General features: G+C 49.3%; 1 protein-coding gene across 1 annotated transcript in view; it reads right to left on the minus strand.

Moving 5' to 3' along the window:
* Nucleotides 1-2,227: 2,227 nt before the first annotated feature.
* Nucleotides 2,228-15,879, minus strand: part of BCORL1 (BCL6 corepressor-like 1) — a 76,471-nt gene continuing 62,819 nt past the window's right edge. The window contains exons 13-15 of the mRNA XM_011988841.1: nucleotides 9,616-9,693; nucleotides 8,390-8,546; nucleotides 2,228-4,476 (exon numbers count right to left, since the gene is read on the minus strand). Coding sequence (XP_011844231.1) covers nucleotides 4,194-4,476; nucleotides 8,390-8,546; nucleotides 9,616-9,693 — 518 coding nt within the window. The 3' untranslated portion in view covers nucleotides 2,228-4,193. The remainder of the gene's footprint in view (nucleotides 4,477-8,389; nucleotides 8,547-9,615; nucleotides 9,694-15,879) is intronic.

Genomic DNA, 15,879 nt, shown 5'->3' on the forward strand with positions numbered 1-15,879 from the left:
GGAGGCCAGGAGGCCGGGGGAGGCCAGGCGGGGCCACCACTCAGCCCCAGGCCCCCAGACAGGAGTGGAGCAAGGGCTGGAGACCACTTTCCTGCCCTTGCCTAGGAAACAGCTGACACCCTGTCTCTTATACACATCTAGATGTGTATAAGAGACAGGCCTAAAGACGTCGCTCCAGCGGCCGGACGCTGCGGCTCGGCCGGCTCCCCGCGCGGTGGCAGCCGGAGCGCTAGGGAAACAAGTGGAGCCCCGGCCCGTCCCTGCTGCGGGGTCCAGAAGGCCCGAGCACTTCGCGTCCCCCTGCCCAGCAGTTGAGCAGATGCCCCTGGGGCGGACCCCACCCTTCCCCAAACACACACACACTGGTCTTTGCATGGGTGGGACACAGTTACCCACCAAGGCCTCCCGGTTATTGGGTTAGAGTATGGAACAGGGCAGGAGTTTACTGCCCCATTCACCATCGCCCCCAACCCCACCTACCCCACGCCAAATAGGGATGCAGAGATGATCCCTCCTCCCACCAAGACTTGAACAGAGCCTCTCTTTCAAGCCCAAAGAGCTTTCTGATAAGACCCTCATTAACCATAGGCTCCTGAGCTCTGCATGAAGGAGGAACTAATGTTGGCTAAACAGATCTTTTTGGTCCTCAGTGTGATGCTTTGTCAGTAGGTGGGTACATTGGCCTCCATTTGGCTGATGGAGCAATGAAGGCTGGGAAAGATTAGGTTCTCGCCCAAGGTCAGCCTAGGTCGTTAGGAGTGGTGCTGGCTCTTTCCTCTACACCATACTAAAAGGACTGGGAGATATTTAATAAGAGGCCACCAAGCCATCCTCACCCCAATCCTGACTGGCGATGTAGATTTAATGCCACGGCCCATACTTCCTGCCTTAATCTTTCCAACCTGGCAGAATGGCAGTGGGACTCCAGGTAAGCTGTGGGCAAAGAACTCAAAAAGCAATAAAACAATCTGCTGTTTGGTTTTGCTTTTAACTCCCCTTGTCTCCAAGCCTTTGCTCAGATTGTCCCTTCAGTTCAAACACTCTTCCCTGCCACCTCTAATTCCTAGATTTCTACCTTTTAAAGTATCAACCAGGCATCACCCTCTTCTAGGATGGGCCCTTGCCCATCCCTCTGAGCTCCCATAGCATCCTGAGCCTAGTTGAATTCTTATACTCACCACATGGCTTTCATAGCCTATCAACATGTCAGATTTCTGGACTTAACTGCAAGTTCCAAGCACAGTATCGACCTGAATTCAGAACCACTGTGGGCTTGTTTAGGAATCTGACAAAAGTGGCTATTGCATAGGGCCTTGGGATCAGAAAGTGGGGAGAGGAGGACCAATGAGGAAGATTAATGCTATGGTTCAAAGAGGATGATGCTTGGGCCTGGGTCGAGTCAAGCTTCTGAGGCTTGAGCAAAGACAGCAGCTTAGAGTTCACTCCTGGGGACGGCTGGACTCCAGCCGGCCGGACGCACAGATCCCTTCGCCTCTACACTCTCTGACAGGGCTCTCCAGACTCGAAAGCCACAGTGAGAGGCCCTAAGAGAAAAGAGCTTCAAAAGGCCTCATCCCAGGCCTCTCGAACATCCTCTTCCTCTGTCACTGGTGCATTCTGGAACCAGCAATCACAAGAATCATAGCTTCTACCACTGTTTTTCTGAAGTGGGAGGAAAAACTGCAAAATCTAGGATGGGCATCTTGCCTTCATGGTAGCTTGGTGGCAGGAAAACAGAACCGTGGAAGGCCTGCACTGTGGGCGGGGAGCGCTGGCACAACAGTGAGGGCAGTGATGAGGCCATGCAGCCAGATGCCACCTCGGCAGGGTGGCCCAGGGCAGGCAGAGGACTTCCTTGAGGCTTATTCCCACAGCCACCAAAGAGAGGGCTACTTCCTCCAACCCTGTTACTCCTATGGAAACAAGGACTGCCCAGGCACCTGCTTCAACTCCAAACCAAAGCAACAGGAGCCAGATGCTCCATTTGCCCCACTGGCCCCACCCCCAGGATTTGCCCCTTTCTTTTTCTTTCTAGATCGTGACCCAACGTTCACTAGTCACTCCACCTTGCCTTCATTCATCGTACCTCTCGGGACCCACAGCTGCAAAGCAGGATGGTGGGGACTCCCTATTTACTGAATCACAATGCCCACCTTCTGAAACCACCAAAAAGTTCCAAAGGGGAGGAGAGAAAAAGAGAGACGGGAGACAGAAGCCCTGACACAGGTTTTTCAGTATGCAAGTGTTTTTGACTCCACAGCCAGTTGCTTAAAATGAAACATAAAGGGCAGCCAGAATATACACCCAAATGCGAAAAAAGGAAAGGCAAACAGAACATGAAATAAACTACACAATACCAGGAACCCCAACAAAACCAACAAATTAAAGTCCAAAACCCCTCAACTTTATATATATATATATATATATGTATGTATATATATATGTATTTTTTTTCTTAAAAAGGGAAAACAACTGTTCAAAACCAACTGGGCAGTACGGTGGGGGTGGGGAGCAGTCCTATAGAAGGGGCTGAGAACTTCTCCCCCAGGAACAAAGAACAAACACAATACAAAGAAAATAACCACCAATGCTCCCGCATGGCTCAGGAGCCTCTAGAGAACAGATTGTCCCATCCTCAAACTGGCTTTTTTTTTCCTTTTTTTTTTTAATCTTTTTTTTTTTTTTCCATTTTCTTTTTTTGTTGTTGTTTTAGCACCTGTACAATAAAACTGTACCATCTCCAACCAGAGCCGGCCACGGCGAGGCCCTCCTGCCTTTGGATGGTACATACTCTACAAGGATTGTTCGGAAAAATAGCAATTGGTAGAAAAATAAGAAGAGTGGGAGGGACAATGCCACAGAGGGGGTGGGGACAGGGAAGCAACCCAAGCTCCTCTCTCTCTCTCACTCAACAAACCCAGCGCTGGAGGCCCGGAGGCCAGGAGGAGGCCAGGAGGCCGGGGGAGGCCAGGCGGGGCCACCACTCAGCCCCAGGCCCCCAGACAGGAGTGGAGCAAGGGCTGGAGACCACTTTCCTGCCCTTGCCTAGGAAACAGCTGACACCTGGATTTCACATCTGGCAGTCAGTCCCAGAGCCCTCTGCAGATTCCCAAGGAGAATGGGGGGCTGAGGGAGGAGGAAGGAGGAGAGGAAGGAAACGGGTGCTATGAGTCTGAAAAGGGGCAGGGATGGGGGTGATAAGGGCTGGGAGGTGAGAGGCTCAGTATCTTGAGACAGGGAGGCCAGAACGGGGTGGGGGAGTGGAGGCAGGAACAAACTCGTATTGTGCACTCTGAGGGGGGGCAGTGAAGAAGGCATGAGGAGGGGGCACCCTCACCCCTCAGATCCCTTCTCCACGCTCCTTTATTAGAGTAATTTATTAACCCCGCACCTCACAATCCTCCCCTCCCCGTCAACACTAATCTCAAGATAGCAGGGCTGCTGCAAAAGGCGGGAGGGGGCGGGTGGGGGAGCACCAAAGCCTCAGGATTTACCCCCAAGCTCCCAGCCCTGGACCAGCAGCAGCCAGCTTCGTTAGTCACAAGTCCATGTCCCCCCACCCCATTCCTCCCCACCCCCTCCCCAGTGGGGGAAAAACACCTGGGAATAGCTTTGTCAGAGCTCATCAACAAAGAAAAAGAAAAGGAGGTACAGAAAGTCCCTCAATACAACAAGTTGTCTCAAATCGTCACAGTGATACAGACTTATCAGAAACCAATGAAACAATACAAATTAAATACTAATAAAATAAATACTACAGAAGACAGAAGAACACAGGGGAATGGAGTTGGGGGGCGCTCAGAGATCTGGGATTTTCTCATTTCTCCTCGGGACAGGCCAAGGCCACCCAGGGCCCAGGTTTGGTCTTGGTCATAAACAAGGAGGCCAGTCCAAGGGACCCCAGCGCCACCTCCCACCACCCCCGGGACCTCTTGTCCTCAGACGTGGAGTTCAACTTTCCACCCCCATCACCAACCACGATAACAATGACGACGACAGGGAGATGAGAACTAATTGTAACCAAAAAAACAAAAACAGTCCAGTCGCTAATGCTGGCATTGATAAGGCGGCTTCTTGTTGGTCCATATTATTGCCTCATTCTGCAGTCTGGTGCTCGGTGGGGGAAAGACAAGGAGGTGGGGGAAGGGCGAACTCGGAAGGAGAAAGAAGAAGAGGAGGGGCTGTTTTCCCGGTCAACTGTTGCAAGACTGGAATTCCACCTCAGACCCTAGGAGCCGAAGTAGGTCTGGCTCGTACCGCACCAGCTCCACAGTCTCAGAGGAGCCTGGGGGGGATCTGTCGTCCAAGCCTCCAGGCCTCTCAGCAGGGGTCAGCAGCTGACTGGAGGCCACCTGCCTGTAGAACTCAGCCTTGGGCATGGTGGTGATTTCAAAGTGCGGGAACCGGGCCTGAAAGATCCTCGAGGAAAGCTTCAGCCTCTTCAAGACATCAGAAAAGAGGAACCAGTTGCAGGGCCTGCAAAGGCAAGGATGGGAGTTATGGAAGGAGCTAGAGGAAGCGGTGGGGGCACTGACCCAGAACACTCTGCAAAGTCCACAAAGGCTGTGTGACCACCAGTGTTCCCCATTATAACTCACTGCCAGTCTGGCTCCCCTGTCCCCTGCTAAACCACAGGCTCCTTGGGTATAGCTGAGGCAAATGTCTTCTGTCCCCTGCAATGCCTGGCCCAGCTTTCAGCTAAATGGCGAGCACGCAGTCGGTGACCACCTCTTCCAAAATAACACAAGTAGGAGGGAAAGGGGCCTTCTAGAACCTAAAACTCTTAGCAGGCTTCTTGGGGACTTACCCTGTACCCCTGTGACCTGGCATTTGCCATCTATTGGGACCAGTCTTTCCCCCGACTCCCACCCCTGCCAACCCTGGCTGGCTTCCCTCTCCTGTTCTCACTCTAGCTTCCCTGGCCTCCTTGTGCTCCAAGATCTTCCCCAGCAGAGGGGGAGCCGTGGAGAAAGGCCTAAACTGCGGGTAATCCAAAAGGCATTTCTCTTTGGCTCTGGAATGCATTAGACGAGTGTTTTCTCCGGCAGCACCATCGTTTCTGCAGGGCCAGAGCTCACATTACAGAGAGTCGGAGTCTGACTTTGCTGAGCACACCCGACTGGGTGGCAGCCTAGGGACAGCTGGGAGGGGTGCTGGAGAGGCTGATCCCGGGCCAAACGCTTACATTGACTAATGCGGGAAGAAGCGCTGCCTCCCCACATGAGTGGTCCCGGTTCACAGGGTTTTCCCTCCTCGCTATTCCACTATCCCAGTTCCAGCCTTTGCCACTTCTGGCCTGGGCTCCGTCTTGTCAGCCTCCCAACCAGTTTCCCTTTGCCAAGAGTCACTCTTCTGCACCCCCATCCACCCTCATTGGATCTTCTGTTACCATTATGGTTTTCTTTTTTTTTTTTTTTTTCCCAAGACACAGTCTCTAGGCTGGAGTGCGGTGGCGCGATCTCGGCTCACTGCAACTTCCATCTCCCCGGTTCGAGCGATTCTCCTGCCTCAGCCTCCTGAGTAGCTGGGATTACAGGCGCACACCACCACGCCTGGCTAATTTTTGTATTTTCAGTACAGACGGGGTTTCACCATATTGGCCAGGTTGGTCTCAAACTCCTGACGTCCAGTGATCCACCCGCCTCAGCCTCCCAAAGTGCTGGGATTACAGGCATGAGCCACCATGCCCAGCCACTAGCATGATATAAGAGCTTCTAACCTCTTCAGCCCAGTGTCTACCCAATCTCTCTCTGTCTCACACACACACACACACACACACACACACACACACACACACACGCCACATTGTATCCCCCACCCCTCCAAGCACCAGCCACATGATAAAGGACTCCCCCTACTTTCTGAACTTGTATGTTTCAGTGCCTTGCTCTCCATCCTCCTCTCCTTCCCGGCCCAGCTCAGGTAGATACTGTATCACCTGTGAAACCTTCCCCTGGTGTAACTCATTGTTCCTCCATCTCCCATGGTCTCCTGGCATTTGATTCACATCCCTATTGTAATATTACTAACAAAGCCCATTTCTGAAAGGATTGCCAAAGAACCTTAAACTGTGGTTCACTCTGCAGCATAGCAATGGGGGCTCAGGGTGGACTGGAACTTTTTGTATTTGGCACCCTTCTGAAACTATTGGAGGTTTTTGTTTGTTTGTTTGTTTGTTTTACAATAAATCTGCTTAGGATATTTTGTCTTTTATTAGAGTTAATTATATACTTGTCTGTCTACTGCACTAGACGATGGATTCTTTGAAGGCCAGAGCTGAGTTCTGGTCCCCAGGGTTTGACCTGGTGCAGCTGTTTAAGACATGTTTATAGAATCAAATGTTCTGTTCCAGTGCCTTAAACATCTAACCAGACCCACAGTCCTCATCCCTAAAATGGAACATTTCTCCCAAATGACAGCAGGCTCTTATCTCACATGATTAGGAAATGGAGTGCTCTGGGTTAAGAAAAGGAGACTACAGATATCATACACTTGGACCATCACTTCCAAAGAATGGGAAAAAAGCCCTGAGAACATTCATACTAGTGATGAGAATTCAGTCTTGCTTTCGTGATTCAAAAGGCCCTTCTGCACCCCATAGGGCCTCAGAGGCATCATTCTACGCTAGCACCCCCACCCCCAACTTCTTGAAGAACAGACATTTTCACAGTGTGCTGCAGCTTTGGGGAAAGGCAGCTCTAGAGCGAGCGTTAGAGGATGTCACGTCAGGAAAACCAGCTTTGCTGCTACCGGGCTCTGGGCTAACCACATGCCTGCCACCCGGCTCGCTGAGGGGCACGCAGCCCTCTGTGGCCCGTGTTCTGTCCGTACCTAATGCAGACTACCCTGGTCCTTTTACTGCCTGAAGCCCAAGATCCTGTTTCAGAGAGAGAGGTGCTGAATACATCGGAGGAATTAATTAACCCTGCAATACTATATCCCAGAGGCCCCGCCCTGCCCTCAGGGATCAGCTTATGTCCAGAAGAATAAGGACCAAAAGCCCCTGAAACTTGATCCCTACTAGTGCCATCATATATGCTATTTTTATTCTGATCAGGCCATGTGTGTGGGGCAGTTGGGGGGGGGTGCGGAGGGAGGGCAGGGGATGCAAAGAAACTGTGGTCTGATGATTAGAGCCCTAAACAGAGGCTCTCACTTAAAGACCTCCTCATCCATCGTCTACCCAGCTCCCTATCCTGTGTACATCATGGTGGTTCACTGGCTTATTTTATTATTTTATTTTATTTTGTTTTGAGACGGAGTCTCACTCTGTCGCCCAGGCTGGAATGCAGTGGGCAATCTCAGCTCACTGCAAGCCCCGCCTCATAGGTTCAGGCAATTCTCCTGCCTCAGCTTCCCATGTAACTGGGATGACAGGTGCCCGCCACCACATCCAGCTAATTTTTATATGTTTAGTAGAAATGAGGTTTCACCATGTTGGCCAGGCTGGTCTCGAACTCCTGGCCTCAAGTGATCCAGCCGCCTTGGCCTCCCAAAGTGCTGGAATTACACCGGCCATGCCCGGCCACTGGTTCACAGGTTTTTAACATAGAGTTGACATTTAAAAAATAGATATCAAAGAAAAATTATCCTTACAATTGTTTGGAAAAGTATTTGAAATACATGAAGACACCAATCAGAGAGAAAAAAATCATGGAGGCTAAGAACAAAAGGGCAGTTGAGCCTGCATTCTCCTTCTCTCAACCAGCACTTCCACACACTGACATGTGGGGAAACCCAACAAGAACCATGGCCCTGCCAGCTGTCGAACTCCCTCCAGAACCATCAAATAAATATTAAATTGGGTTCAATCTAATGTTACGTGTCAGGCATATTCTATATTCTAGTCTCCTTAAATGAATGGGTGATCCCCAACATAATATGCACAGTCATCTAGGCTGACAATGTTGGCACCACCGCGCTACTAACATTATGGCACTGAGAAACTAGGCTGTAGGTTACTGAAGGACCCCAGTGGCCCCATGGCTACGGCAACCATATGTCCTGGCTTTTCCAACAATCTCAATTTCAAATATTCTATCTGTTTACCCCCAGAAACTACAAAAATGTTCCAAAGATTCTAGCAGTTCATCGGCCCAAGTATCTCTCAGATTATTTTATACCCAGTAACAGTGCAAAAAAGCCTTCTGAGAGAGAATCTAGATTTAAGGTTCAGGAAATGCAGATAGTCAATGTCCATGGAGCCTGTAGCCTCTAGTTTGAACATGACTACTCTGGGCTAAAAGGGCAGGTTAGCCTTTGTCATGTGTAATGGCACTTGTTGGCCAGGTCTTCACTTCCTCCTGGAGAACTCCACTTTCCCAGTGAGGTGGTCCACTGTTGCCAGGATCCTGGCACTTAGTCGCCATTGGCTCTCTCAGACACTTACCCACGGGACACTGACACTTGGAGGTTGTAGCAAGGGAGAAGAGGCTTGTCTGAGAGTTCGAACATGAAATCATCCTCCTCCATTGGATCGTCTCCTTCTTGATCAGAGCTCCCAGGAGGATTATGTAGGAGGTCACAGGCAAACCCGTCTTTTTCCTCTGTAAGGGGAGCATATAGGGGATTAGGACTCAGATACATGCACAAAACCGAAGAAAAGAAATGAGCCAAGCAGATAAAGGGGCATGGGGTGGGGGGTGGTAGTTGGGAGGTAAATGACAAGGCCACAGGCCCCTAGTCAGGGACGAGGTTTGCCAGTCCCATGGCTCACATCCTTCAGAGGGCACATGAAAGTTCTAGTCCTGAAAGAAATCATTGTGTGGCCAGAGATTTATTATATTCCTCCCCCTTCAACCGGCAAAAGCAAGGTGACATGAAGGATGAGCTGCCCAGCTGTTGGGAGATGGAAGCCTGAAGATACTATCAGCAGACAAGGGCAAGGTAAAAAACACCTGTCCTTCTCTAGCTGCAGCTTTCCCAAGCCATCTCACTGCCTGCAGGGCTCCCACAAAGCCCAAAGGGGGCTCGGCGGGTTCCTTTCCCCAGCCCACATTCTGGGTGTGGCTGGTTGCATTCCATCCTGACTTTCTCCCCTCCAGCTTCCCCCAAGGGTAGGAGTGGGTGTTTCCTTTCATCTTCAGCCCCTAGCCCAAAGGACGAATGCTAGATGACCACCATGGATAAAGACGTGCTAGTCTTCCAAGAGAGGAAAGCTGCGGCCAGAAGGCTAAGGGCTTCCGAAGACAGTAGCTATTTCGAAAACTGCGTGTGCATCATGGGGGCAGGGTAGGGAGGGAATGGTAGCTGTCAGGTGACGGGTGGGGTCCCTCTTGAGTGTCAGCAATACTGGAATAGGTGACAATGCTCATAGGGGCTTCTGGCAGGGTTAAGACAAAGCCAGGGAGAAGAAAGGGACCTCAGAAGAAAGATAATTTTTTAAATGCCCAGGGTGGGGAGTGGTAGAGGGCTAGTGAGGGATGGCTGTGTCTAAATCAGTGCTACATTTCCTGGTTTCGACAAATGACTTCTGAGTCTGCAGGGAAGGATGGGTTCGGGTTTGGGTTCGGTCTGAAAGGGTCTGTAAGCCACTAAAAGGTGAAGAAGGGATACCACCACAGGGCTACTCCTGTCCTTGAGAAGAGGGTGGGAAGAATCCCACTTAAAACTTACCCAACACAGAACTGCTGTAAAAATCCCAGGATACACCGGGATCACCCTCTGCCCGGCCCTGAAGATCCGAGAGGTGATCTGATGAAAGAACAGCAGGCAGTGAGACAAGGAGGTTAGGCTGGGGAAGGAATGCCCAAGTGAAGTCCATGCATATGGGGCTAACGGAATGGGAAAAGGGAAGGAAGGACCACAAGAGAGGCCAGGAGTGACGAGAGAGACACACACTTCCTGTTCTCAGTCAGAGACTGCAAACAAGGGGACAGGAGACCAATCTAACCCACTGACTGCCTGGTGTTTGACCCAGTACTTTAAAAGAAAAGAAAAAAAAATCCCCATTTGCTTCCAACATTTTAATTTTTTTTTTTTTTTAAAGAGTCAGGGTCTTGCTCTGCCACCCAGACTGGAGTGCAGTGGCATGATCATAGCTCACGACACCTTGAACTCCTAGGCTCAAGTGATCCTCCCACCTCAGCCTCCCGAGTAACTGAGACTGCAGGTGTGCACCACCACACCTGGCTAATACTTTTTTTACATTCTTTGTAGAGGATGGGGTTTCCCCATGTTGCCCAGGTTGATCACAAACCCCCGAGCTCAAGCGATCCTCCCACCTCGGCCTCCCAAAGTGCTGGGATTACAGGCATAAGCCACCCCGCCTGGCCCCACTTCCAACATTTTTAAATTTTAAATTTAAATTTTCACTTAAAAATCCACATTTCCCAATATTTCTGTGAAAAAAAAAATCTGATCTGGCAACATTGTGTCCAAATTCCTGCATGTCAACAGCTGGCTGGAGGGAATAGCAACACATGCTGGCTCCAATTCGCCACTCCCCACCCAGCCTGCTTCTCCCTTTTAAGCCTGAAGGCATTCAGGTTTGGGACCTCCACTTTACATGGTGTAGAGCTTTAACCCTGCAAGCAGAATCTTAGACCTATCCCAGGATTTTAATTCCCTGCTGGTCACAATGTTCATTTATCGAATCACAATCTCTCCAATTTATAGTAATATAAATAAGCATAAGTCCTTCTGGTTCATCTTTGAAGAACATGGGGAAATGGCCAGGTTTATCCTCATAAAATCCTTTTGCTTCCACTCCTAGGTATATATCCTGAAGAACTGAAATCAGGTGTTCAAACAAAAACTTACACATGAGGCAGGGCCCAGTGGCACACGCCTGTAATCCCAACACCCTGGGAGGCTGAGGTGGGTGGATCATCTGAGGTCAGGAGGTTGAGACCAGCCATGGCCAACATGGCGAAACCCAGTCTCTGCTAAAAATATAAAAATTAGCCAGGCGTGGTGGCACACACCTGTAGTCCCAGCTACTCAGGAGGCTGAGGCACAAGAATCCCTTGAACCTGGGAGGCGGAGGGTGCAGTGAGCCAAGATCATGCCATTGTACTCCAGCCTGGGCGACAGAGCAAGACTCTGTCTCAAAACAAACAAACAAACACAAACCCTTACACAGGAATGTTCACAGCAACTCCACTCACAAAAACCAAAAGGTGGAAACAATCCAAATGCCCATCAACTGATGAAATTTGTGATGGAAATATACAGTGGTTCAGCTGCTGTGGAAAAGTTTGGTCATTCCTCAAAAGGTAAAACACAGCATTACCATATGACCTAGCAATTCCACTCCCAAAAGAACTAAAAACAGGTTGTCAGACAAGTACCTGTCTGTGCGCACATTCATAGCAATTCTATTCGTGGCAGCCAAAAGGTGGACACAACCCAAACATCCATCAATGGATGAATGGATAAACACACAAAAATGTGGTATATCCATACAGTAGAATATTATTCAGCCATTAAGAGGAGATTCTGACACATGCTACCCACATGGATGCTATGTGACAGAAGCCAGACACCAAAGGTCCCATATTGTATGATTCCATTGAGATGAAATGTCCAGAAGAGGCAAACCCATAGAGACAGAAGAAAGCAGATTGGTGGTTGCCAGGGCCTGGGGGGCGGGTGGGGGAGAGGGAGGGGACGCTTAATGGGGACGGATTTTCCTTTAAAATTATGGCAAAGTTTCAAAACTAGATACTGGTGGTAGTTGCACAACACTGTGAATGTACTTACTATCACTTAATTGCACACTTTAAAATGGTTAAAATAGTAAACTTTGGGTTCTATGTATTTGACCACAATAAAAGTTTTAACAATCTTTTGTTTACTTGCTCTACAGACAAGGCAAGACAAATGAGGAGGCTAAGGCCACCCCTTAGCCTCCTCATTTCCTAGCTAGGCACTATCTAGTGGAATTGTTTCACCTCTTAGTCCTACCTGGACAAAAAGCAGGTCCATTGGCTTTCGCGACAAATCCAACTGTATCATCTCTGGGTACATGGCTCAGCCAATATGCCACACCCTGTACAACTGGCAAGCTGACTAAGTTGTATATGATTGCCACCAGCCCTCAGGTGACACCTGGGCAACCAGACAGGAGACAGTCCAAAGGGCACAGGTGAGGTGAGGGTGCCCCCTGAAAAGCAAATCCCAGGAGGAAGTTGGCAGCCAACTTAAAGAAGCAGAGCGAGTTTCCTCCAATGGGAAGCACCACCATGACCCAATATCCCTTTGGGATCATCCTATCAACAAGAACACCTATTAGCATTGTGAGCTACTGAAATGATTCATTTCTTTAGCAACCTTCTAGGTGATGCAGGATTTCCCCCAGTAGGAAAAGACAGCCAGAGAGAAGCTTTCAGAGTCATGGCTGAGCAACCAGAGTGGGACACCTCTAGTCATGCACATTAGATCTTCTGTGCACTCCCTGTAAAACAACTGCAGTCCCTCTGTCGGCTCAGGTGCTCCTCTGTGCCCCATGTCACTTGAGGGTTGGAAGTAGTTTCTTCCAGAAACATGTGTCAGTTAAGTGGGTGTCTCTTCTGTGCTAGCCCTGTGTAAGGTGTCATGGGAGATTATGGAGTGAGAGCATAAGTTCTAAAAAGACAGCGACCATGCCTGTCCTGTTTACCATTGTCTCTGCCATACCTAAGCCCAGTGCCTGGCACATAGTAAGAGCTTAATAAATATACGGAGAGGAAAGGAGGGAGGAATTCCTACAAGGCGAGACTAGAAAGTGCTTGCTTAACCAACATGCCAAAACATATGCATTCAAATCACTGATGTCCCCCTCCCCCCACAAGAGGTCACACAAGGATTCCATCAGAGCAGCCCTAGCTCACCACATTCCTGGGGCTCCTCTCTGGGAACTTCCTTCAAAGCCTCCGGCACATTCCTCTAATTCTCTTCACTGACTACCAATCTTTGCCATTTGCAGGTGAATTTGCCTTTTTGAGACAGCCAAAAGTTAACTGGCATGAGCAAAGATGCTAAACCTCAAACAGGCCCATGAGCGGCACACAGGAGGAGCTCCAAGATTTGGTCAGTGGTGCGGCTTCCATTCCCATTTCCTCACGGACGTTCACAAACAGTCCAGATGAAGAGGGACCTTTCTTTCCCTTGATTCCCCCCACCCCAGCCACGCTTCCAGCCCTTTTCTCTTATCCCTTCCTTGAAAAAGTACCCTAAGTCCAGTAATTCCACTCCTAGGTATATGCCCAAAAGAACTGAAAATAGATACTCAAACAAGTATTTGTACATGCATGCTCACAGCAGCACCATTCAAAGCAGCCAAAAGGGGAACACAGCCCAAATGTCCATCAATGGTGTATATATCCACATAAGAGAATATTAGTCAGCCATAAAAAGGAATGAAGAATTGAAACCTTCTAACACACGGCTAGACCTTGAAAACAGTATTCTACCTGAAAGAAGCCAGACACAAAAGGCCCCATACTGTATGATTCCATTGATATGAAATGTCTAGAATAGGGAAATCCATAGAGACAGAAAGATTAGTGGTTGGGCGGGGGGCAGGGAGGAAGGGGGAATGGGGAGCAGCTGCTTAATGGGTGTCGGGTTTTATTTTGGGGTGATGAAAATGTTTGGGAGGCTGGGTGCGGTGACTCACGCCTGTAATCCCAGCACTTTGGGAGGCTGAAGCATGCAGATCACGAGGTCAGGAGATTGAGATCATCCTGGCTAACACGGTGAAACCCCATCTCTACTAAAAATACAAAAAATTAGCCGGGCGTGGTGGTGGGCACCTGTAGTCCCAGCTACTCGGGAGGCTGAGGCAGGAGAATGGCATGGCGTGAACCCGGGAGGTGGAAGCTGCAGTGAGCCAAGATCACACCACTGCACTCCAGCCTGGGCAACAGAGCGAGGCTCCATCTCAAAAAAAAAAAAAAAAAATTAGCTGGGCATGGTGGTGCATGTCTATAATCCCAGCTACTCAGGAGGCTGAGGCACGAGAATTGCTTAAATCTAGGAGGCGGAGGCGTCAGTGAGCCAAGATCGCGCCACTGCACCACTCCAGCCTGGGTGACAGAGTGAGACTCTGTCTCAAAAAGAAAGAAAAAAAAGAAAATGTTTTGGAACTAGATAGAGGTGGTTGCACAAGGTAGTGAATATACTAAATGTCACTGAATTGTTTGCTTTATTTTTTTGAGACAGGGTCTTGCTCTGTCACCTAGGCCGGAGTGCAGTGGCATGAATACGACTCACTGAACCTCGACCTCGTGGGCTCAAGCGATCCTCTTGCCTCAGCCTCCCAAGTAGTGGGGACCACAGGTATGTGCCAATATACCCAGCTAATTTTTGTTGTTGTTGTTGTAAAGATGAGGAATCACTTTGTTGCCCATGATGGTCTCGAACTCCTGGGCTCAAGTGATCTACCTGCCTCGGCCTCCCAAAGTGCTGGGATTATAGGTGTGAGCCAGTGTGACCAGACTAATTATTTCCTTTTAAATTGTTGATTTCATGTTGCATGAATTTCATCTCGATAAATTCTTTTTTAAAAAAGCAACCGCAGGAGCTGGGTGCAATGGCTCACACTTGTAATCCTAGCGCTTTGGGAGGCCAGGGCAGGCAGATCCCCTGAGCCCAGGAGTTCAAAACCAGCCTGGGTAACATGGTGAAACCTGCCTCTACAAAAAATGCAAACATTATTTTGGTGTGGTAATGTGTGCCTGTAATCCCAGCTATTCGGGAGGCTGAGGCAGGAGGATTGCTTGAACGTGGGAGGTCGAGGCTTCAGTGAGCCCAGATTGTGCCACTGCACTCCAGCCTGGGTAACAAAATGAGACCCTGTCTATAAATAAATAAGTAAACAAATAAATTTTAAAAAATAAAAATCATCTTAAGGCCCCATGGTAAGAATAGAGCCTCTCACCTCAATTCAAGAGGCTACCCCAGCACTTTGTCTATTTCTCAGGGTCTGATCATACCCCTCCCCATCTCCTCTAACTAACTCACCAGCTGAGGGACAGGAAAGGCTAGAAAAACAAAAAACAAGTAGTCTTCAACATGGGGTCATATGGCAGAGAAAAACAAGAACTTGTGATTCAGTGACCTCAAGCGGTAAACTGCTAACCCTTTCATAGGTGGAAGGCAGAGTGTCCTGATACTTCCTCTGATGTCCCAAACCAAACCGAATCAACTCCGGGTAAGCCCTACATTCTTTCCGACAGATGAGGAAAAACAAGTCTATTTTCCTTCAGCCAGCTTGGATATTGCTCTTTTCTTCAAAGGGACAAAGGTAAATCAGTCACATACCTGCCTGTAATTTGGCCAGAGGGGGAGGCCTTCCAGAGGCCTCTCAGGGAGTTTGGATGGTGTGGCGCTCCAAGCCCAAGCATAAGATAGAAAGAGTTCACTATCTGGCCTCCTGTACTCAGGACAGCACCTGAAATCTAATAGGTGCTCACTAAATGGACGGATGAACGAATGAATAAAGGAGTGCCACTCCATCCTTCACGATCTCAGGAGAAATGCGCCTCACTTTAAGCCAATCCAATATAAGAAAATCTACATTTACAACCCAGATGAATTATCTATCTTCTGCTTTACAAAAGGACTCACTTCAGGATACGGGAACATAGTGACATTTCTTTGTACTTAGAAAAGGATTTACTGCCGGGCGCAGTGGCTCATGCCTGTAATCCCAGCACTTTGGGAGGCCAAGGCGGGCGGATCACCTGAGGTCAGGAGTTCGAGACCAGCCTGACCAACACTGTGAAACCCCATCTCTACTGAAAAAACAAAGTTAGCCGTGCATGGTGGTGGGCGTCTGTAATCCCAGCTACTTGGGAGACTGAGGCAGGAGAATCGCTTGAACCCAGGAGGTGGAGGTTGCAGTGAGCCAAGATCACGCCATTGCACTCCAGCCTGGGCAACAAGATCGAGACT

Source organism: Mandrillus leucophaeus, unplaced genomic scaffold, assembly GCF_000951045.1.
Source record: "Mandrillus leucophaeus isolate KB7577 unplaced genomic scaffold, Mleu.le_1.0 Scaffold339, whole genome shotgun sequence".
NCBI classification, from domain to species: domain Eukaryota; kingdom Metazoa; phylum Chordata; class Mammalia; order Primates; family Cercopithecidae; genus Mandrillus; species Mandrillus leucophaeus.